Source organism: Talaromyces stipitatus, genomic scaffold (assembly GCF_000003125.1).
Source record: "Talaromyces stipitatus ATCC 10500 scf_1105507295527 genomic scaffold, whole genome shotgun sequence".
Taxonomy (NCBI): Eukaryota; Fungi; Ascomycota; class Eurotiomycetes; order Eurotiales; family Trichocomaceae; genus Talaromyces; species Talaromyces stipitatus.
The window spans coordinates 4,127,217-4,147,675 of NW_002990114.1; the positions used below are offsets into that span (position 1 = coordinate 4,127,217).

Sequence of the window (20,459 nt, forward strand, 5' to 3'; positions counted from 1 at the left end):
GCATGTCTGTACTGTTACACGGATTCTTCCGATCTTAGCGTAATTGACTAACCCATTAGTAACTAATCCCATCTTGCATGTCTATCGAATCGCAATTATCATTATGCTGTGATCTTTGTCTAATACTCATGGAATATATGAGCAGCTACGTTGCACTGGGTCAATGGAAGCCGCACATTCAGCTCCAGCTTATCAAAACTTTAAACTGCCGACAGTTTTAGGGTTTGAGCTTTGTCTTCGTGCCTCAAATTCAATTTCTCAGCTTAGTTTGTTTAAGCTTTGGCTTGGCCAAATTGCTATCCAGCGCATATCTTTCGCATATCTTTAGATTCTTTACGATAAAGGCACGAATTATACTGAATATACCGCGTCAAAAACAATGTCGCATTGAGGCACTCACGATGAATCCTGCGTTGGACTCTGGGTTATATATGTTCATTCTAGATCCTATCATGGCCAGCCTAGATACTGATATAACAAGACCATATGGGAATGGATTATACAACATAAGAGAGGGTGCCATTGGCAATTGTATACCCACGTCTTGTCCCCAAATGGGACTTTTACAAGAAAGGACCTATTTAGGTAATCGACCTGCATAATCTTCCTCCCTTACAAAGAAGATCATTTAGCACAGGCGTCTCCACTCACCATCACAAAGCCAATCCTCTACTACACCTCCTTTGGATATATATAACTTTCATTGTTCAACCGTCAAGTAGGCTCATCACATTGATACGCTGTTGAATTTCTATCCATGCCACTAAACCAAATTCAGGCAGTAAGGCAACAAGGCAACCATCCTGACATAAGCAAGATATGGGGCAGCCTATCTCCGCCGCTAAAGCTTTCAGAAAATAAAATCTCAAAGTCAGCTGTGCAGCTACAAAAAAAGGATTATCTGTTGAGCCCCACTATCATTTTACAATGGGCAAGGGCAAAAAGGTAAGATACTGATATGAATGATATATTTTCCGATTTCGATATCATAGAAACCGGGTCGCGTCTTGCTAACCTCCAATCGCAGGGAAAGAAAGGTGGCGGACAAGCCAGTCGACCACGTCAAGCTTGGACAGATACACCTAAAACCAATGAAAAATATGAAAGCTATTACAATGACCATGGACTCATTCCAAAAGAAGAACAAGATGCTTTCTGGGCCGCCTTGAGAAGAGAGCTCCCCAACAGCTTTCGCTTCACTGGCTCCCGAGGGTACGTCATAATTCAGTGTCGCTGCCGCATTGTGTATACAACATGAAGCAGTACTAACCGGCGTGATCCTTACAATAGGCATGCGCTTTCTGTTAAGAAGACGCTTGTTGATTATCACATCCCACAAATCACCTCCATCACCTATGAAGGAAACGTCGTTGAGCCTCCAAAGCCCGTTCCGTGGTACCCAGACGAGTTGGCATGGTACATGACCACACCGAAAAATGTCATCAGACGCTTTCCTCCCTTTTCGTCCTTTCAGAAGTTCCTCGTCTCCGAAACAGAGGTAGGCAACATTACGCGCCAGGAAGTCGTGAGTATGATTCCGCCTCTATTCCTCGACGTTAGACCCGGTATGACAGTTCTCGATATGTGCGCCGCGCCCGGAAGCAAATCTGGACAATTGATGGAATTGCTACATGCCGGAGAAGAGGAAAGCATTCGAAAGGCCGCTGCGGAGGTTGAGCAAGACACTTACGATGAGTCGCATCTTCCCGAGGGACTGCGAGATTATGGTCGTACTACTGGTCTTCTCGTCGCCAACGATAGTGATTTCAAACGAGCGCATATGTTGGTTCATCAGATGAAGCGATTGAATTCTCCGAATCTGATTGTCACAAACCACGACGCAACTTTCTACCCATCTATCAAACTTCCCTCGCCTACCGGGGAAAAGCAACCCAACGTTTACCTCAAATTCGATCGCGTTCTAGCGGACGTCCCTTGTTCCGGAGACGGGACAACCAGGAAGAACCCTAATATTTGGTCTGATTGGAGTCCTGCCAGTGCGCTCGGTTTGCACGCAACTCAGATGCGCATTCTTGTTCGGGCTCTCCAGATGCTCAAGGTTGGTGGACGCGTTGTCTACTCCACATGCAGTATGAATCCAATCGAGAATGAATCCGTTATCGCTGCCGCTATTGAACGCTGTGGTGGGTCATCGCACGTTGAGATCATTGATTGCAGCAAAGAGCTCCCCGATCTAAAGAGAGTAAATGGGTTACATACGTGGAAAGTCATGGATCGCGATGGTCGTATCTGGAACAGTTGGGAAGAAGTTGAAGAGTACAGAGAAACCCAAGGAATTACTGGACTTGGCCGTTTAGCAGCGACCATGTTCCCTCCGACAGAGGATGTCCATCTCGAACGCTGCATGCGTGTCTACCCTCATTTACAAGATACTGGCGGTTTCTTTATCACAGTGCTAGAAAAGAAGAAGGAAATTCGGGCCAAGCCAGAGGATATGACAAAAGTTATACCAAAAGCATCGGTTGCTGCTGTGGTGGAAGAACTAGACAAGAAGAACCGCGACGGTAACGACGGATCTATGGATAAGATCGAAGCGCTCGACGATATAGTGCTCCCCAGCGAAGGAACGAGAGGCAAAGACGCAACCGTTGCTGAATCTTCCCACCAGCCTCCATACAAAGTAACTTTGGACGAACCTTCATCGAACGGGAAGCGATTGGCTCCCGAACTAGAAACTCAGATGCCAGTAAAACGTACGAAGCTTGAAGATGGTACGGAGGCTATCCTCGGCGATCGGCCAGTACATTCTCCCCCTCCATCTGCTGTGGAAGGCCAGGAAGACACTACTGATTACCCGCGAGTGGGAGATCCCAAGCAACTGGATATGAACATCAGGGCAGCAAAAAGAAAGCCGGGGTTGCCGTTTGAAGAGCCTTTCACTTTTATCGACGGAAAACAAGAAGAAATTGAGAAAATCTTCAAGTTTTTCAATATCTCTGACCACTTCCCACGGGATCGATTCATGGTGAGAAATGCGGCGGGTAGCCTCAGCAAGACCATTTACTACACGAGTGCACTGGCACGGGACATCCTGAGGGAAAATGAGGGACGAGGAATCAAGTTCGTACAGAGCGGAGTGAAGATGTTCGTGAAACAAGACGCTCAGAGACCAAACCAATGTCAATGGCGCATTCAGACTGATGGACTGCAATTGGTCGAGGCCTGGGTTGGACCCGAGCGTACCGTGACATTGACCAAGAAGGAGACACTACGGCTTCTACTGAAAGAGTTATTCCCGCGATTGGACAAGAATAATTACTTGCATTTGGGAGAAGTGGGAGAAAAGGTCAAGGATATGGATCTTGGGTGTTGCATATTGAGAGTGGAGCCAAGTGATATTGAGGACGGATTCCGGTAAGACTATAGTCAAGATTATTCTTTTTACACGGGGACTAATGCTGTTTGTAGGGAACGAATGGTCATCCCTCTCTGGCGATCAATGTACTCTGTCAACCTCATGCTTCCCAAGGAAGATCGTCGTGCGATGCTTCTTCGGCTCTTTAATGATAGTGAGCCTGTTGTCCATACGCAAGTCAAGAAAGGTCCAGTGGTAGGTGATGGAGAAGCTGATTCGAGTGAGATGAGCGAGGCCGTCGTAGGAGACGCGGTAACAGCCACAGCCGACCCGGAAATGGTATATGACGAGATTGTAAAGGACATTCCTACCGGCAAGACGGAAGAGGACATTATCAAGACGGAGAATCTCCTTCGTGGAGAGGAACAGGAAGACCTAATGGCTAAAAGGGAAACGTATCAACGTGATGGTGATGAAGAGGATCGATTCAATACAACGGTTTAGATGACTGGAAGTCCAATGAGCTATATGATGTATATGTAATAAAAGTTGGATTGCGGTGCTATCTCCTTGCTTGCGTTGATTCATACCGTAGATCATAGTAAGTATGCAAACAAGTCTGTAATCTAGTTGCCTGTTCTGAAAATAAGCTATTGTCCCCTCCTTCGTGACTGATTCCGTCCAGCCACACGAATCGCCACGTTAAACGATGCCGCGTATTGATTTATTTATACATAGAGGACAGCTCATACTCCCTACTGTAATATCAACCAAAATTCTAGGCAGTCAAATTTATTAAGCTGTGGTATTAAAAACCCAATGCTTACGCCCGAAAACCCCCAGACCCATGCGGATTGGGGCTGTGATAGCGCGCCGGAGCGGGAATGGTGTACGAGTTTTCTAAGCTTCACCAGTAGCCCTAAGTAACGATCATAATGTGGATAAGCTTTAAGTGTTTGATCTGCAAGAGAACTAATCTCTTGTTGGTTATTTCCTTTGGGTTTGTGGATGCTATTTTTGTAGTGTGTGTATTTAGGTACATAGGAAGAGTATAAATAGGGAGTGAATAGACGCTAGAATGTTCTCTCATTCCCTTCTCTATCTTGTACAAGTCTTAGAAAGCTTCTCATTCCTGATTTTCAAACAATATCTATCGATTTCCAAGGTTATGATTCTCGAACTTTGACCAATCAACGTTCGGAGGCGGCCCATATACAACATCGTTATTGTATCAACCAGTCATCAAAACACACGAGCATTCTTCGAAATGGGTCTCATTAAATCTGCACTCTTAGTCGGCGGTGGCATCTATGCTGTAAAGGCTGTTACCAAGTAGGTTGTAATGATATCCCTACAGCTTACCTAGTTCCTTCCGAGGGGCTTCGAGTGACGGACATTGACTAATTGTCTCCAGGAGCCACCACGAGAAGAAAAAGGAGAAACAAAAGAACCAGAACAACATCCAAGACATGTACCCTCCTCCACATCAACAGCAGCATTACTACCAACCGCAATATCACCAGCAATATCAGCAACAACAAAGAGTGGGCCAAGGAGAGGGCTACGACTATACCAAAAGTCGCGAAGGGTCAAATATCATGCAAGACTATGGCCATATCAACGGTCAACCTCGAGGACAATTTTCGCCGCCATCATGGGCTCACCCTGAGTCTTCGCAGTCCCAGTATCGGAACTATGCCGATGGACCACTCATTGACGGACCACCAGCGTATGCTGCGTACGATGAAAAGAAAAGATTGGATTAAAGAAGAATTATCGAGATGATTTATGTTCATTTCAGTGAACCCATGCCTTTGTTGGATAGAAAAGGATTGCTCTGCGGGTGTTGTTTTTGTGTTGTTGTCTTTCAGAATTAGGGTTGAGGTGGTCACGTTATTTTGCATTGTGCCGCTTTTATTGTGACTCTCTCTGCTCATGCCGAATCAATGATTTTTAATCAAAGAAAAAGATAAGTCGAATACAATCCGCTTATATGATCTGTCAATTTCACTTCAAAAGGTTTCGTATGTGGCTGGAGATACTCGGGATTAACGGATTCCTTACCCAGGCAATGAATATGGCCTAATACCAAAAGAAGAAAATGAAGGCAAAAACAAAAAATAATTTCATACACCGTATCGAGAAGATCTGTGCTACATATAAAAAGCTGGAGTGCGGCTGACATCCGCCCTCTCCAGCGCCGCCAGACGCGGTCCCAGAAGCGGTCTGGGAAAAGAAAAAGGAAAGAGAATGCGCCATGACCCCCTCATGCCAACGTTTTTCCTACAATGCCGATAGTGACCGGGTTATTGACCACTTACCTAGAAAATGCACGACAGGGGTCGGATTAGATTGTTGCCTGTAAGACATGGCATATTATATGTAGTGACAGAGCGTGGGTTGATATGGGCGTATTCAATCCGAGGGTGTTGGCGGGGACCATGTTGGCAGACTCTACTAGTCACCTATCATGACGTTTACATACTTGTGGTGGATACGGAGTTGCTTAGTTGAATATACGTACTCTATAGATGTACATGTAGGGCGTACAAGGGTTCAAGCTAATGCAATAGGCATTTGCTCTCGTCCGAAAAGTCCGGAGATACGTGGTTCAAACTGCTAGAATAATACCAATTGTTAATACCACCTGAGCAATAATCTTCACGTTTTGAGTATAACCTGAGTTTATCCAATCAGCTTTTGCGATTGGATGTTCGGCGTTTCCAACGTGATGGAGCTCTGATCGTTTATATTAAGCTGATGGTTCGCCCAGGACACTTCAATTTTACATGATTACATTTGTAGTTTCACATTCTTCTTTTACTTGCCATTCACGGATATTCGGGTTTTCTTCGATACGAACAGCCATTCAAATGAACTACCATAACATGAAATCAGACGTCCTCTTGGTGCCAGGCAACAACGACATGTTCAATAACCAGGCCTGGTTTTACAATGATCAGAACTTGAAAGATTTTCATAATGCAGTTATTTCTGTACGAGATCTCTTCTAATGCTATTGACGAGGTATACTAACAGACAATAAGGGCATCCCTCCATCATCTCCCTTGAATAATGATGAACTATCATTCGAACATTTCGTTCCACCTTCAGTAGATCATATGGATTCTCCATCTTCAATAGCAGCGGGCAGTCCGGACCTATCTCACCCTCAACGAGATGGTAGTAGCAAATCATGTACAAAGAAAGAAAAGTCGAGAAAGTCACGGTCTGCAAAAACACCCACATCTGAAGAGGATACGCCAGAGAAGAAATCAAGAGTCCGTCCTTATACTTACCCATGAAACTGTCATTACTCATCTAACTATCTAACAGAGAAGAAGAGAACAAAACCGCCTCGCACAACGCACATTCCGTGAGCGAAAAGATAGATATATCCAAAGCCTCGAGTCGCACATCAAACTTCTCGATGCCAGCCATAAAGATCTTCAAGCATCATATCGACAATCTACAGATCAAATCAATGCGCTTTACACACAATTACTCGAGATCCAAGGTGAACTGGATTATTGGCGATGTCTTGCGCAACCATCTACGACCCAAGCCACTGTGACGACGACAGCGCCGACGATAACGCCGGTTGAGGCACATACTACGAGACATCAGCGTCAGCATATTCCGGTCATTCCGGGTATGCATATACAACATGGGCAGTTTACGTAGTTCTTTTTTTCTTTTCTGTAGTCATGTATAACCCCGGTATATTAATGATTCCATGGGAGTGTGTGCGATATAAATTGCAAAATTTGGCGAATAGGTTTGGATTTTTTGGTCTGGTCGCTTAGATCAGCAATTAGAAATGGTGTTATACGTTATGTATGATACACGAGTACATACAATATCATTATAATGTATGATAAGCAGATTTGAGGTCGATCAATTCTCCCATATACCTAGGTACCCTCTTAAACTGGCACTTTCAACATGAATTTGGACTGACCCGCATATTTCGATATACCAGTATAATCACACCTGAACCATTATTAAACATCTAACTAACCATCTAGTAGCTGATCAGCGCTGTCCCCTATGTACAAGCCAACCCTTTATGCACCAAACACCTTCCTAAAACGGAAAAACTAACGCTGCCACCCAACACTAGTAAATGCCACTATTTGTCCTACCGATCCGATACACTTTCCCAATCCGCTGCAAGTCATTTGTTCAGCTTCTGACATCTGTCGTGTTCAGATCTCTTGATGTCCGTGCTTTGACACCTGCTTATTTGACAGGAAGACATTCTCAGCCCTACTACCTGTAGTCGTCACTATACTGGGAAAACCATTCATTTACCAATCTTAGTACCTACGAATTACCTATTGTGTATAAGCTTAAGGTATGTTGCTACTTCAAATTGCAAAATTTAACGCCGGTCGCCGGCGAGAGACAGGTGTACGCGCAAACTGGTCAACCTATTCTCGTTCGTGATGTACGTGAAAAAGCAGTAGTACCCCGCTTGTTTATATTATTAATTCACGGAAGAAGCTATCCACAGGCATAAATCTTCAGCTGTCATCATTCTTCCTGTTCAAAATAAGATAATAGCGCTAGTAATAGAAACATGCCCATGTAACTGCCACCTGTCAATATCATCGCCAAGAGTTGTCGTACAGTTTCATACCTGTCTACGATCTTTCCATGCTACCCTATGCATATTCGGGATATCAAAGAATAAGGGTCTCCTTTCTCCTTGAATCTTTTCTGACCGGTGATATCCCATATTAGGTAAGTGGTGTGGTCGGTCTGGACTCAGACCCAGAAGCGACGCCGGAATGTTGCCGAAACTGCGCCTACGTATACACTTTCTTTAAACTAGTATAGGCTAATTGGATGGGATTTGCCGGAATAGGAAGTATATCTCTTTTATTCTTTAGTTTGAAGATTGAAGAAGTAAGATAGATATATCGTGAGGACACTGCTCTTTTCTGGCGTTATGCATGGCGCACTCAACCATAAACGGAAGGTCTTGAGACGCCGTGTTGATTTACCTAGGTACTACCCAGTCTATGAGGTAGGGCTGCGGTGGTAACACGTCTGAGCCACATGAGCTACAACTTACCTACATGAGATATGATATTCAACTCAGTATCGCCTGCTCGCGGCCCCTGAACCTATCGCAACCATAGTCTGATCTCTAATATGTAACCACCTGGACACAGGCAAAAAGCAAAAAAGGGTGTAATAAAGGACACACCGCTCTTCCCTTCTAGAGTCTTCGCTTGCATACGTAGTCATTGACAGGATTGGTTGTGTACGACAAGGGTTGGGTAGTCAGATCCAATCATCGAAGTCCAAAGGGAGGGTTTGGGTAGGCTCGTTGCATTTCACCGCTTGAACTTGTGGTTTGGCTCTCTTCAGGTTTTACGTACATTTCACAAGGTCCACTAACTGCTGGAGAGGCAGTTCGGTGCTATTTTTGATGTCCTTAGGATTCCAAGAAATCTGGATATCTATTATTGGATGGCAGAAGCAGAGACTGGGGCGTTTAAATTCCTATGAAGCTAACATCGGAGTTTAATTGAGCAGACTTTATGAGTGGTTATTCAAGACAGGTTTGAAGTTTGATCTATGTAGAATCTATCCTAGAGTAGGACTAATGTAAAGTAACCCTAAATTAGCTTTATTTGATTATAGGACCCTTCTGTCATTGTCTGCTTTTGCCTATGACTTTTGTGTCCTCTCGAACTCTCATGCAACGACCTCGTTAGCCTCAATTTCCTTTTCTTGCTCCTCCTTCGACGACTGTATCGGTGTATTCGAGTGCAAATTCTCAAGGACAACCCGCAACTCCTTCAGGAATCGAGTTACCTCCTCTTCCGTGCCCACTGTTATCCTCAAGCAACCCTCACATCCGTACTCCTTACCCCGAAAACGTACCACGACCCCTTTTTTCTCAGCCATGGCTTCATACGTTGCCAGCGCAACAACGTTATCAGGTTTTCCATCCTTGTTAAGCATCTCAACAAGCAGGAAATTCGACGCCTGACCACCGAGGAATCGTCCAACTCCAGGGATCTTGGGCATTTCTCGCAACATCCGATCACGCTGTTCAATAATCTTCGCACAATTCTTCCGCATAACAGCAAGATTGGCTGGTGTAAACGCTGCTTGGGCAATTGCGCTCGTTGGACTGGAGATGTTATAAGGCGCCTTCATACTATTTAGCAACACCGCAATCTCGGGGCTCGAGAACGCAGTCCCCAATCTGATACCGGCCAAACCAAAGGCCTTACTGAGCGTCTGCATAATAACAAGGTTGGGCCACTCATTAACCCATTCCGCCAGACTCGACCCTTCGGGCGCAAAGTCAATATATGCTTCGTCCACGACAACGATACCGTTCCACGTCGGGTGTTCGAGAACTTTTTGGATATCCTCTTTTCGTATCAAGTTCGCTGTCGGGTTGCCAGGTGAACAAATATACACAATCTTTATCCTGTCGTCGGCTGATAGCGCTTCGTTGATTTTGTCGGGCTGTAGTTGAAACCCGTTGTTGACGTCGAGTGGTACTTTGACGATTCCGACATCATTCACATCGGCGCTGACGGCATACATTCCGTATGTTGGAGGACAGGTGAGGATCTTGTCTTGTCCCGGCACGCAGAAACATCGTAGCAAAGCGTCAATTGCCTCGTCCGATCCGACGCCGACAAACAAGTTTTCTGGTTTCAGGTCTTTCTGTGTGTGTACCTTGGTATTTCGGAGGTTGCAGATCAATTGCTTCAAATCGATCTGGTGCCTATACGAACACCCAAGACCTTGTCAGTAATTACATTAAAATCTTTGACAGTATGTATGACTCACGGATCAGGATAGCGATTCAATCCCAAAAAGTCAACCTGCGGCGAAGTACTCGTTGTCGCGGTACCTTCTATATTCCCATCTCTATTTAGTAACAGACCCGGTCCGTAGGCATTCTCATTGGCGTCGAGTAGGATATTTGTCCCGTCGTCTTTGTAGTCACTATTCGAATGGTAGAGTTCGTTAGCTTGCATATAGTATTATCTTCCCCCCCTCATCGGAGGAGAATCGGTGCCATTGCAACTTACTCTCTGGCACATCGGTAGGGGTGCAATTTCAAGATATTTGGTCGCGCACATTTCGACAGATCAAAGGCTTGTTTTTGTGAAGCCATTGCGATCGTCCGTGGTGATTGGCGTCTTGTTGAATGACAGAGGGATTGAAGATAGGACAAATTCAAAACAAATTTTGGTTGAGTCACTCCATAGTGGGGAACATCCTATGACATAGTTAGCTCTCGCCGCTTTTACCCAGTATATTTGTCAGTGGAATGATAAGTCATGCTTCAATTACTGATCATGAAAGAAGTGAATGAGCACGCATGAAACACTGTATGTATGCTTGTATCAATTGAGAATGGAGTGTGCATTCAGTGCTATGTACATGCCTGCTCACTGAGAAAGCTAAGATTCTAAACAATATGTCCCTGTAGATATTTGTTTTTTTCATTGAAATTTCTTTTATTATTATCTCTACTTTCCCATTCTTTGCACATTCCTCATACTTGGTCAAATATTAATGAGGTCCATGTCCTAAGAAAGTGCATGGTTGCTGCCTCAGGCCGCTTTAGGGTTTTGTACGTTTCGATCCGAGTTTGATGCTGAAGTTAAGCTGTGAGAAACACCTAAAGACTCGAGAACAAGTATTGACGATTCTATAGGACGGTGGGTCACGATTTTGATAACTTACCTAGGACAATTTTAACCTTAAAAAATCCTATTACGCTTGCAATCAAGACATCAAAAAGCGATAGATATGCAAACTCGTTTAGTAATCAAGGAAAAACGCCTTTGGAATTACCATCCTACACATACAATCTACAGGAACATGGAAATCATCGGGGTCAACCGGAGTATTTCCTACGTAATATTGGGCGGGCAAATGTTCCACTTCTGAATCTTATGTCGTTGTTGTTGAATAATCAGAATATTACAACCGAGACTGTTAATGAGGATTCAATAATTCATCATCAAGATTACCAATATGTTCCAATGCCTGTCCGAACATGCGACTCTACTCAAGGTATATATTTAAGACACAAACTTCTGCTGAATTGAACAAACACACCGGGTTTCAACAGCGATATTCTTGGGACTACAATTCTGTTCTACCGCATAACGAGGAATTGGGACCTTATAGAGTTGGGAGTATTTCATAGCAATGTCGGCCTTTCCTATGCATCAGCTCGCCCGTGCGAGTGTTCCAGCATTCACTTGTCCGCCAGGCACCAAAATGCATATTTTGAATCTAGGAACCATGAATGTTGACGAAGGATGGTACGTCTCACGATGCCACTGCTACTGGGTGGAACTCCATTAACCACAGATTACAGGCTCCTCATAGGCGCAAACGGGAGTTCTTCATCTAACCCGAATCCTACGAACAAGAGAAGGGATTTAATGCTTATTGCTGGTTTGATTGATCATCCGGAAATGGGTCTGGTTCTCTTTGAGACTGGTGGTGCTGAAGATGTATACAAGGTATGAAATTTGTAAACCCTTACTCCGAATTCAGGACACTTACAAGATTTCTACCAGCAATGGGGTCCAGATGCCCTGGATCTTTTCCCTGTAACCCGACACTCCGCACATAATCATCTCCCAGAAGCCATCAAGAGCGTAGGCTATGATATAAAGGACGTCAAAGCAGTCATCATGGGCCATTTGCATATGGATCATGCTGGAGGCTTGGAGCATTTCCGCAGCACTGGCGTGCCAATTTATGTTCATGAAGATGAATTCAAGCATGCCTGCTGGGCAGCTGCTACCAATGCCGATAGTGGTGTATATCTGTGAGTTACCTCGACTGTCACGTTAGACCATCCATATATACTTACGTTTTTCTCAAGTGCGGATTACTTAAATCTCGATACATTGAACTGGCAGACATTCACTGACAAGCAACTCGACCTGTGTACTGGAATTACGCTTTATCATTGCCCCGGCCATACACCAGGCTTGTGTATTATGCAGGTAAACCTTCAGGAAGATGGCACCTTTATCTGGACTACAGATCAGTATCACATCAAAGAGCAGTACGAGTTAAACCAGGCCCATGGTTGGCTTTTGAGAGATCACCGTGCATGGATTGAGAGTGGAAAGTTTGTCAAACGTCTGCAAAAGCTGTTCTCAGCAAGATTGATATTTGGCCATGATGTTCAAACGGCGGAAAGTTTGATGAAGGAGAAGAGCGTGTTCAAGTAGTTGCTTTTATCTTTCCTCTACATATATCTTGAAAACCTCCTCGGTCAATGAATCTATAGGACGTTTGAACCAGTGCTAGTGAAAAGACAGGCGACAACGAAAGTGAATAATAACGCAGCATAATTCATGGCCCAGTAAGAAGGCTTTAAGTAGACTAGACTAGATATTGCGAAATACAAATTCCGAATGGTGTAGTATACCTTCGATCCTATTGATTTTATAGGTTAGACTTTATAGTACTGCTGTATCCACAGTATATAGGACAGAATCTTGTCTGCACTAAATGACTTCAACCCTCTCTATATATACATAGCCATAGGCTCAGAGCCTAGAAAGATGCAATCAACGCCATCGATGCTTCTATTTTTTTTTTCATAAACAAAGGAAATCTCCCTACCCCTGATAAAGAAGGTATATAAGTCAGGGCGCACAATCAATCACTTTTGGCTTTTTCCACAACGTTTTCCGGTTGTGTTGGTTTTTCGGCGGTCCCGGGGTTTGTAGCGGGATGGTCAGGATCCGTCAAGCTCCTCTTCTTGGAGTTGACGTGCTTCTTTCGCTTTTCGCTAACATATGTCCAAGCCCTACCGAGACCCGCCGTAAATGCGCTCTTAATAGTCTGCATGGTCGCTGGCCATCGGATTGTCTTTGTAATGGTATGTTGAAGCTCCTCCTTGAGACTTGGATCAGCTGCGATACGCTGCTCAAAGGCCCCTCCTTGTCTCCGGTGGATGCGCTCGGGGTCTTCATCACTTGTCTTTTGCATCATTTCGAGGAATTCTGATCGCGGTATCTGGTACCGACTCTGATACTGGAAGTATAGCTTCTCTCGGAAGGATTTGGGCAGCCGCCGTACCATGTTTCCTCGCTTCACGGGATCCATGTCTTGAGTGAGCTTTACATTCGCTGACGGGTCATCGATCCAGTCTGATTCGGAACAGCGAGAGTCGTTGAAATCGCAATTCGGCAGATTCTCAATCAAAGGCGCATATAGACGTCGGAAATAGTCCATCTGGCCCGATACAATATTTCTTACTTTATCGGGATCCTCTGCAGACACAGTCATGCGAGGGTCACCCATGTAGCTGAGTCCGGCAATTGTGGTATAAAGCTGGCGTTCAGTGAATTCACGAGGTAGCATGAGCAGTGCGACGCGCAATGCCGAGAGTAGGTTGACCTGGTTCGCTACTCGTACTCGTGGGTGATCGCGCAGAATTTTCACTGGTTTGTGTAGACGTCCAGCAAGGTACATGGTATCCCATTGACTGAGATCTCTGCATAATGTATCGATGTTCACCACGCCGTACTTGATGAGTGTACCGTTGACCGTTACAAAAGGGTTGAAGTAGACACCGGCTCCCCATTTGTCTTGTACCGCTGACACAGCACCGGAGCCAAGGGAGCCAAGTGCGGAGTAGTGGTCCCGATGCTCCTGCAAGTTGAGGGAGTGCCAATGTTGTGTATGTGATACGCCAAATATAAAATCAATCATCTTCCCTTTGCCTTGCTGAACATTTTGAATAGCTGGAGGTGGTGCAGGGTGGCCGGGGTCTGACTCCGAACCTGCCGTTGCGGTCTGCGAAAAAACACCCGAACCGTAGGCGAAGGCATATCTTATAGGTGCGCGGAACTTCCACAATATCTGTCGAAGAGCTTCTTTGAATTCCTCATTAATGACCATGTGCTGATTGACACCAAAGTTCTTCGATGGCAGTTCGGAGAATTTTGAGATAGACAGGTCCGGGTTGTCTTCCCAATCTGGAACTTCTTTCTGGAGGAACGCCGAGCTCGAGAAATTGGATGAGTAGCTTGTAGAGCTATTAATTCGAGAGGGTGGATATGATGGTCTTGCCCCGAAGTGATCGGTTATGTGTAGATTCGCGCCAGGCTTTTCGCAAGACGTGTGTAAACCTCGGGTAGCGTGTGTCCGGAAAGGATAGTAAGTGTAAATATTTGTATTTTGAGTTGAAGCTGTTATTGATCTCAAGTATATAGACAATTGTACAGGAAGGGCACGTCGCAACCGGACGGTATTTGTCTGCAATTGCAAATCATTAGTGAACAATTCTCGGCTATAAATGTCCATAAAGCTTACCGAAAGTTGTCGCATTTTGAGAAGCGTCGGCAATGAAACGAGCGTCGATGAAGTAGGAGTATAGAACAGACAGGTACTAGATCATGGCGTTTACGAATTGAACGATACAGAGAATGCAAAAGTGGTGCTGGGTTGAGTTGTTGCAATATAGTACAGTGTGTTGCAGTTCTTCAAATCATAGCGAGTGCGACAATCCAAAATATGTGGAAGGATTGACGTAGGCGCAGCAATTCCGTCTGAGCCCGGAATCGGCCAAACTCCACAACCCAGGTCACGTGCAGACGCATCCTCCGTCGCGTTTAGCGGCCGAGCGCGCATCGCAAACGTAAATAAACACTGCTTCGCAAGGCGTTGATTATCAAACACACCATTGTTTTACGTCTTTCACCGCGATCTATCCGAAGAATTGCGATATGTGTTAGGATCAGATAATTCGAAGTTCGCAGAGTACACCGCAACATGGAGACTTTCTCCGCTCGTCTAGCGAGCTTCAACTCTGTCGTGCCAGCGATCAACTCCCGAGTGTCTAGTTCAAGGACCATACAACCATTAAGATGGCCTTACGAGTCACCGTCCCCGGAGCAGGTATGTCGAAGATCAATATCTATCCAGATGTAGGCTGACAACGTCATAGCTGGCTCATGCTGGGTTCTTTTTCCGCCCGTACGACACCAATCCGGATAACACGATGTGCTTCCTCTGCGGACGAGCACTAGATGGCTGGGAAGATGGAGACGATCCGGTACTAGAGCATTTGAAGCATTCACCTGACTGCGGCTGGGCGATTATCATGGACATTCAATCAAACACATCCAACCCTGCTGAGATTGTAGACCCCACCAGTTCCTCTATTGTCGAGGCTCGCAGGGCCACGTTTGCGATTGGATGGCCGCACGAGGGTAAGCGTGGCTGGTTGTGTCAGTCGGAAAAGGTTGGTTCAAATGCATTGTAATTAAATGCTGGATATACTGATGGAGACTTTCTAGATGGTCGAAGCCGGATGGTATTTCTGTCCCAACGAAGAATCCCCAGACTTGGCAAGCTGTCCTTACTGCAAGCTATCATTAGACGGTTGGGAAGAGTCAGATGATCCATTGTAAGTATCCATCGCGCCTTCCTATTTGGTGTATACTTACTAGAACGTGACAGTGAGGAGCATCACCGCCGCTCATCCGAATGCTCCTTCTTCGTCTTCGCTCTACCCGCCGCAAAAACTAAGAAAAATGCTCGCGCTAAAAAGCCACGCGCTTCAAAGGCTTCCCGACTTTCAACACAGTCGGTTATGACTACTGCCTCGGAGGCTCCCACGATTGACGAAGACATGACAGACGTCAGCATTATGTCTCAGTCGACAACCAAGAAAACGAAGGGCACGAGAAAGACTACTAAATCACGAGCGAAAAAGACTAAGAAAGATGAACCTGTCGGAGTTGTTGAAGCTGTGGAACCTGAGCAGGTCGAGATTCAGGCACCTGAACCAGCAAGACCTAAGCGTGCTACTAGAGGGAAAAAACGAGGCAGCGAAGCGGTTACCCAGGAGATGTCTGTCATGACAGTAACAGATGAACCGGCAGTCAATTCAGAGCCGTCGCCGTCACCCAAGAGGCGAGCCACAGAAATCCGCCGAAGTGTATCCCAACAACCCGAGGATATACAACCTGATATACCAGATGAAGCTCCGTTAGATGTAGCAACTTCTCCCGTGATGCCCAAGAAAGGCCGCAAGGGAGCCAAGAGAGGTACATCGACCAGGACTCGAAAGACATCCACGGCATCCTCGTCAGGAACTGGGCAAAGCAGGATCCCAGATGATTCCATTCTTGAAGCAGCTATTGAGGCCGATTTGGCTCGCAAGTTGGAAGACCCAGAGCCCTTTGAGTTTCATTATAAGGATGAAGAGCGAGAGAGTGCACGATTCCGACAGCAATCAATATCTACATCCATAAGAGCCCCGTCGGAGGCACGTTATGACCGCGGAGAAAGTCAGGAAGCTCACGTGGAGGCACCGAAACAAGCTCACATGGAAGATTTAATCATAGAGGTTGTTCCAGAGCCGAAGCAGAAAAAGCAAACAAAGCGAAAAGCGACTGCGAAGAAATCAAAGAAGGGAAAGGCGCCAGAACCTGAACCTGAGCCTGAGATTGAACCCGAACCTGAACCCGTGCAGGAACCCGAGCGTGATCCAGAACCTGAAGTAGAGCCAGAGCCAGCAGCTGAGTCCGAAGTTGAACCCGAATCCGAGGCTGAACCGGAAACTGTTGGGCGGGCAAACTCGAAGTCGAAGCGTATTTCACAGTCCAAGCCTTCCAAGGTTCAACAAAGATCCAATCATGCAGAAGAAGCTCCACAGGTCATGATGGAGGTTGAGCCAGTCGTACGACAGGGATCGGTTGTCACTGTTGAAATTGATATGAACGACCTCCCGCCAGAGTCAGACCAGGAGATGAACGATTATAAACCTCCCAAGAAGCAGGGCAGAAAAGCTGCTAGCAAAGGAAAGAAGCCTGCTGCTTCAAAGAGAAAAGAGAGCGAGATCGTAACGGAGCAAGAGAAGAATGAGCCAGCTGGTTTTGACTCACAGGAAATCCTCCCAGATGCTCCGAAACCTCCAAGACGTGAGTCAAAACGCAAGTCCAAGGAGACTAAAGAGGACTCTATGATAGTAGACAGACATGAAGAACTTCCACTTGCTCCGGCTCAGAAGGAAACGGTTGACGAACAGCCCGCCAAAGCGAAACGTGGGCAACCTTCCAAAGAGAGCCAAGAAGTTTCTCGCAAAGAGAACCCGGTGGTTGAAGTCAAATCGAAGCGAGGTCGGCCTTCCAAACAACGATCCATTCCAGCCGAAGAAGACCTCGGAGAGCATTCAAAGAAGTCCAGGGTACCTCCTAAGAACACGCAGCGCTATAGTGACTTGCCGAAAGACCGTCACCGTGCACAAAGTTTTATAGAGTCTGTTACGCAAGAAACACCTTCACCTCAGCGACTGTCACCAAACAACACGCATTCAACAACCCAGGAAAGAACCCCATCACCATCGCCCCAAGCATCCGATGCCGAGAACCAGCCACCATCAACCAGGCCACCTTCAGCAAGGCCCCCTGTTCTCTCTCCATCGAAACCACCTACCGCCCGTATACCTATAGCTGCTAGCACCCCTATGCAATCTCCGTCTAAGCGTCAGGCTAACTCGGGATACTTGTCATCTACGCATTCATGGGCACCGATGGAAATTGAAGAACTTCTCGGTAGTATGAGTGACAAGGAGAACCGTGATTTTGCAATCGACCAGGACAATCTTAAAGAAATTCTGACGAGCCCTGAAAAGAAGATGACAGTTGAGGAATGGATATACTACAATGCTAAGAACGGCGAGGAGCGACTTCGACGAGAATGCGAGAGGCTTATCAGTATTTTCGAGAGAGAAGGTGGCCGAGCTATGAGAGCGTTGGAAGGTATTGAATGCATTGACTGATCATATCTGCTTTTAGCATTTGAGGCGTTTACGTGTTTGGTTGGCTGGAAGGACATTACTTGGACATATAATATTGAATGCGTTTGACTTGTTTATATTGCAAGAGTTATATACACGAACTTTTCTTTTGAAACAATCATAACCTAACGCCGTGGGTATCCTTGGACCTTCTATAATCAAATCTCTCAGCTTGCAAATCACCGGGCTTCATCCATATTAAGCAATAATACCCAATCTACCCTCCCAATTATCATCCTCCTGCTTAACTGCCCTCCTCTTCTCTCTCCGTTTAGCCCTCTTCTCTTCTCGTTCCCTAGCCTCCTGCTCCTCTCGATCCTTAAGTCTCGCGCCAAGATCCAAATTAAACGCCCTCCGATCCTCTTCCTCCTTTTCTCGTTTCTTATGCGCCAACCACCGTAACCGATTCCTTACATCCTCCAACGAAGCACGCTTCACCTCTCCACTTTCCCCAATGGCAATCAAATGCTGTTTACTATTCAAATGTTCCACCAACTGTATATTATCCTTAAACGTAAGATCACAATCCGAGCAATAAAATCCAGCGCCTCGTCCGCGTTTCCCCACTGCTGCTCCCGCAGGGACCATTGTAGTCTTGCCCACCATCGAAGCAACATCGAGCCGTTGCGTGCGCGACGAGGTCTCCTCCAATGCGCTGTAATCGACGGGTGCGTGCCATTTTTTCCCGGCAAGTTTGGCCTCGTAGCGCGCTTTGGATTCGGCTTTGGCTTTGGCTTCTTCTTCTTTTGCGCGTTGAGCGTATTCTTCGCGGTTCCAGGTTTTGCGAAAGTCGGTGTCGGAGGAGGCAGTGCCGTAGGCGGAGCGTTTGTCTGTCATTTTTATTTCGAGATTCGAAATCCCTTTGAGGATAAGGTAACGCTGGATACTGTTTGGCAGAGCTGTCGAAGTTGGAGAAAAGGGTAGATGGATGTTGGTTGAAGAATTGGAGGCAAAAACCTACGGCATGGCAAGTGGCCCATGCTTCCGTATCTTATCTGCGATCCTCAGGCTGCAAACCACTGTTTGCATCTTCTCCAACTTCTCGTCCTATATAATCGATGTGACAGAACGTTTCATTCATTTCATTCATCATATTGTGTGTATATCTTCAATTCCTAACACTATCACACAATTTTATAGGATACCAATTACAAATCTCTCAATCACTGGCTTTAACTTTTTGTGAGGCTTGCGTAGATCCACTAACATGAGCCTCGAAATCAGCCTCGCCGATTGATTATTACACCCTAACTCTATCATGAGCGAAGTATTGCTATTGCCTACACCCGTGGACGGAATATATATGTAATGCTCGTTGGCACATAGTCAATTCAACATGTGGATCAGCTTGTACATCAATGAAGGGACCACCATAGTATAGGCAGCGACGAATCTGGGAAGCCGAAGCAGATCTCAAAAGAAGACGACAACCTAGCCCAGAATTCAACATTGACTATCTCTCTCGAGCACTATCGGTTTGTGTACATATAACGGCAAAAATGGATTCAACCAACAGCAACCCAAATACAAGACATGAACTCACCCTGATGAACCTCCCGACAGAGCTACACATCCACATCGCCTCCTACCTCGACTATCCGGACGCCCTCGCCCTCAAACACACCAACCGCCATTTCTATGCTATCGTCTATACCGGTGTCTACCTCAAGGTTAGCTGGCTCCTCTCCCGCTTCGAGCACAAACTCGAATGTCCGCGAAACGAGGACTGCTCGTTGCGTACGGATGCATCGTTTTGCAATAAGACTGTACGAAAGATCATGGAGCGCCGAAGACGGCATTTAGAGTGCAGGCCAGGTGATGGAGGATGCACTGTGGTTTTGGGGGCAAGTTGTAGGAAGGAAGTTGTGCCACGATGGTTGAGGAAGGAGTTGAGAGGATGGAGAGACGAAGGTATGTAAACTCTGTCTGCATCGATATATATGGAACGGTTTGACTGACTTTGAGTGATTTAGTGTTGATATATGGCTTGCTGCTTGTGTTCTGGACGCTGGTGTGGCATGCGGTTCGAATGTATGTGAGATAGTACCATTTAGCTATGGGGGCAATGTTGGCTTTACTCTAGTTATAAATAGGCCAGTCCTTAGTTGAGAATCCGAACTGCTTCCAGCATCTCTTCACACTTTGATATAGTAGTAGAGAAATATAGAAACAGCAGCAGATTGCTTGGCGAATAATCCCCAGTATAGGATCATAAATCTTATTACTCCGCCGCGTCGCTTCCCCTTGGGGTCAGCTCGGGCTCAAGGGCCAGGTTGAAATTTGTATATAATCGCTAATAAAATTGATATT

At 45.8% G+C, this 20,459-nt stretch overlaps 9 protein-coding genes across 9 annotated transcripts, besides 1 other annotated feature; 6 read left to right on the forward strand and 3 right to left on the reverse strand.

Annotated features, from left to right (window-relative positions):
- Positions 1-958: 958 nt before the first annotated feature.
- Positions 959-3,820, forward strand: TSTA_095420 (methyltransferase (Ncl1), putative; the record flags this gene model as incomplete). Its single annotated transcript, XM_002479211.1, has 3 exons — positions 959-1,212; positions 1,291-3,375; positions 3,430-3,820. 3 exons carry the CDS (start codon positions 959-961, stop codon positions 3,818-3,820), a joined length of 2,730 nt encoding a protein of 909 aa, XP_002479256.1.
- Positions 3,821-4,583: 763 nt separating this feature from the next.
- TSTA_095430 (uncharacterized protein) lies at positions 4,584-5,082 on the forward strand (the record flags this gene model as incomplete). The annotated part of the gene is made up of 2 exons (XM_002479212.1): positions 4,584-4,648; positions 4,731-5,082. 2 exons carry the CDS (start codon positions 4,584-4,586, stop codon positions 5,080-5,082), a joined length of 417 nt encoding a protein of 138 aa, XP_002479257.1.
- Positions 5,083-6,204: 1,122 nt separating this feature from the next.
- TSTA_095440 (uncharacterized protein) lies at positions 6,205-7,000 on the forward strand (the record flags this gene model as incomplete). The annotated part of the gene is made up of 3 exons (XM_002479213.1): positions 6,205-6,312; positions 6,364-6,597; positions 6,653-7,000. 3 exons carry the CDS (start codon positions 6,205-6,207, stop codon positions 6,998-7,000), a joined length of 690 nt encoding a protein of 229 aa, XP_002479258.1.
- Positions 7,001-9,025: 2,025 nt separating this feature from the next.
- On the reverse strand, positions 9,026-10,472 carry TSTA_095450 (histidinol-phosphate aminotransferase; the record flags this gene model as incomplete). The annotated part of the gene is made up of 3 exons (XM_002479214.1): positions 9,026-10,076; positions 10,142-10,300; positions 10,387-10,472. The coding sequence occupies 3 exons, from the start codon at positions 10,470-10,472 to the stop codon at positions 9,026-9,028; spliced, it is 1,296 nt and encodes a 431-aa protein (XP_002479259.1).
- A 1,046-nt stretch (positions 10,473-11,518) lies between these two features.
- On the forward strand, positions 11,519-12,561 carry TSTA_095460 (uncharacterized protein; the record flags this gene model as incomplete). The annotated part of the gene is made up of 4 exons (XM_002479215.1): positions 11,519-11,634; positions 11,691-11,838; positions 11,896-12,149; positions 12,207-12,561. The coding sequence occupies 4 exons, from the start codon at positions 11,519-11,521 to the stop codon at positions 12,559-12,561; spliced, it is 873 nt and encodes a 290-aa protein (XP_002479260.1).
- Positions 12,562-12,994: 433 nt separating this feature from the next.
- TSTA_095470 (uncharacterized protein) lies at positions 12,995-14,671 on the reverse strand (the record flags this gene model as incomplete). Its single annotated transcript, XM_002479216.1, has 2 exons — positions 12,995-14,599; positions 14,657-14,671. 2 exons carry the CDS (start codon positions 14,669-14,671, stop codon positions 12,995-12,997), a joined length of 1,620 nt encoding a protein of 539 aa, XP_002479261.1.
- A 444-nt stretch (positions 14,672-15,115) lies between these two features.
- On the forward strand, positions 15,116-18,131 carry TSTA_095480 (chromosome segregation protein BIR1, putative; the record flags this gene model as incomplete). Its single annotated transcript, XM_002479217.1, has 4 exons — positions 15,116-15,241; positions 15,291-15,587; positions 15,643-15,752; positions 15,806-18,131. 4 exons carry the CDS (start codon positions 15,116-15,118, stop codon positions 18,129-18,131), a joined length of 2,859 nt encoding a protein of 952 aa, XP_002479262.1.
- Positions 16,776-16,910: a microsatellite.
- A 216-nt stretch (positions 18,132-18,347) lies between the features above and the next one.
- On the reverse strand, positions 18,348-19,129 carry TSTA_095490 (C2H2 finger domain protein, putative; the record flags this gene model as incomplete). Its single annotated transcript, XM_002479218.1, has 2 exons — positions 18,348-18,979; positions 19,111-19,129. The coding sequence occupies 2 exons, from the start codon at positions 19,127-19,129 to the stop codon at positions 18,348-18,350; spliced, it is 651 nt and encodes a 216-aa protein (XP_002479263.1).
- Positions 19,130-19,648: 519 nt separating this feature from the next.
- On the forward strand, positions 19,649-20,193 carry TSTA_095500 (F-box domain protein; the record flags this gene model as incomplete). The annotated part of the gene is made up of 2 exons (XM_002479219.1): positions 19,649-20,060; positions 20,123-20,193. The coding sequence occupies 2 exons, from the start codon at positions 19,649-19,651 to the stop codon at positions 20,191-20,193; spliced, it is 483 nt and encodes a 160-aa protein (XP_002479264.1).
- Positions 20,194-20,459: the final 266 nt, after the last annotated feature.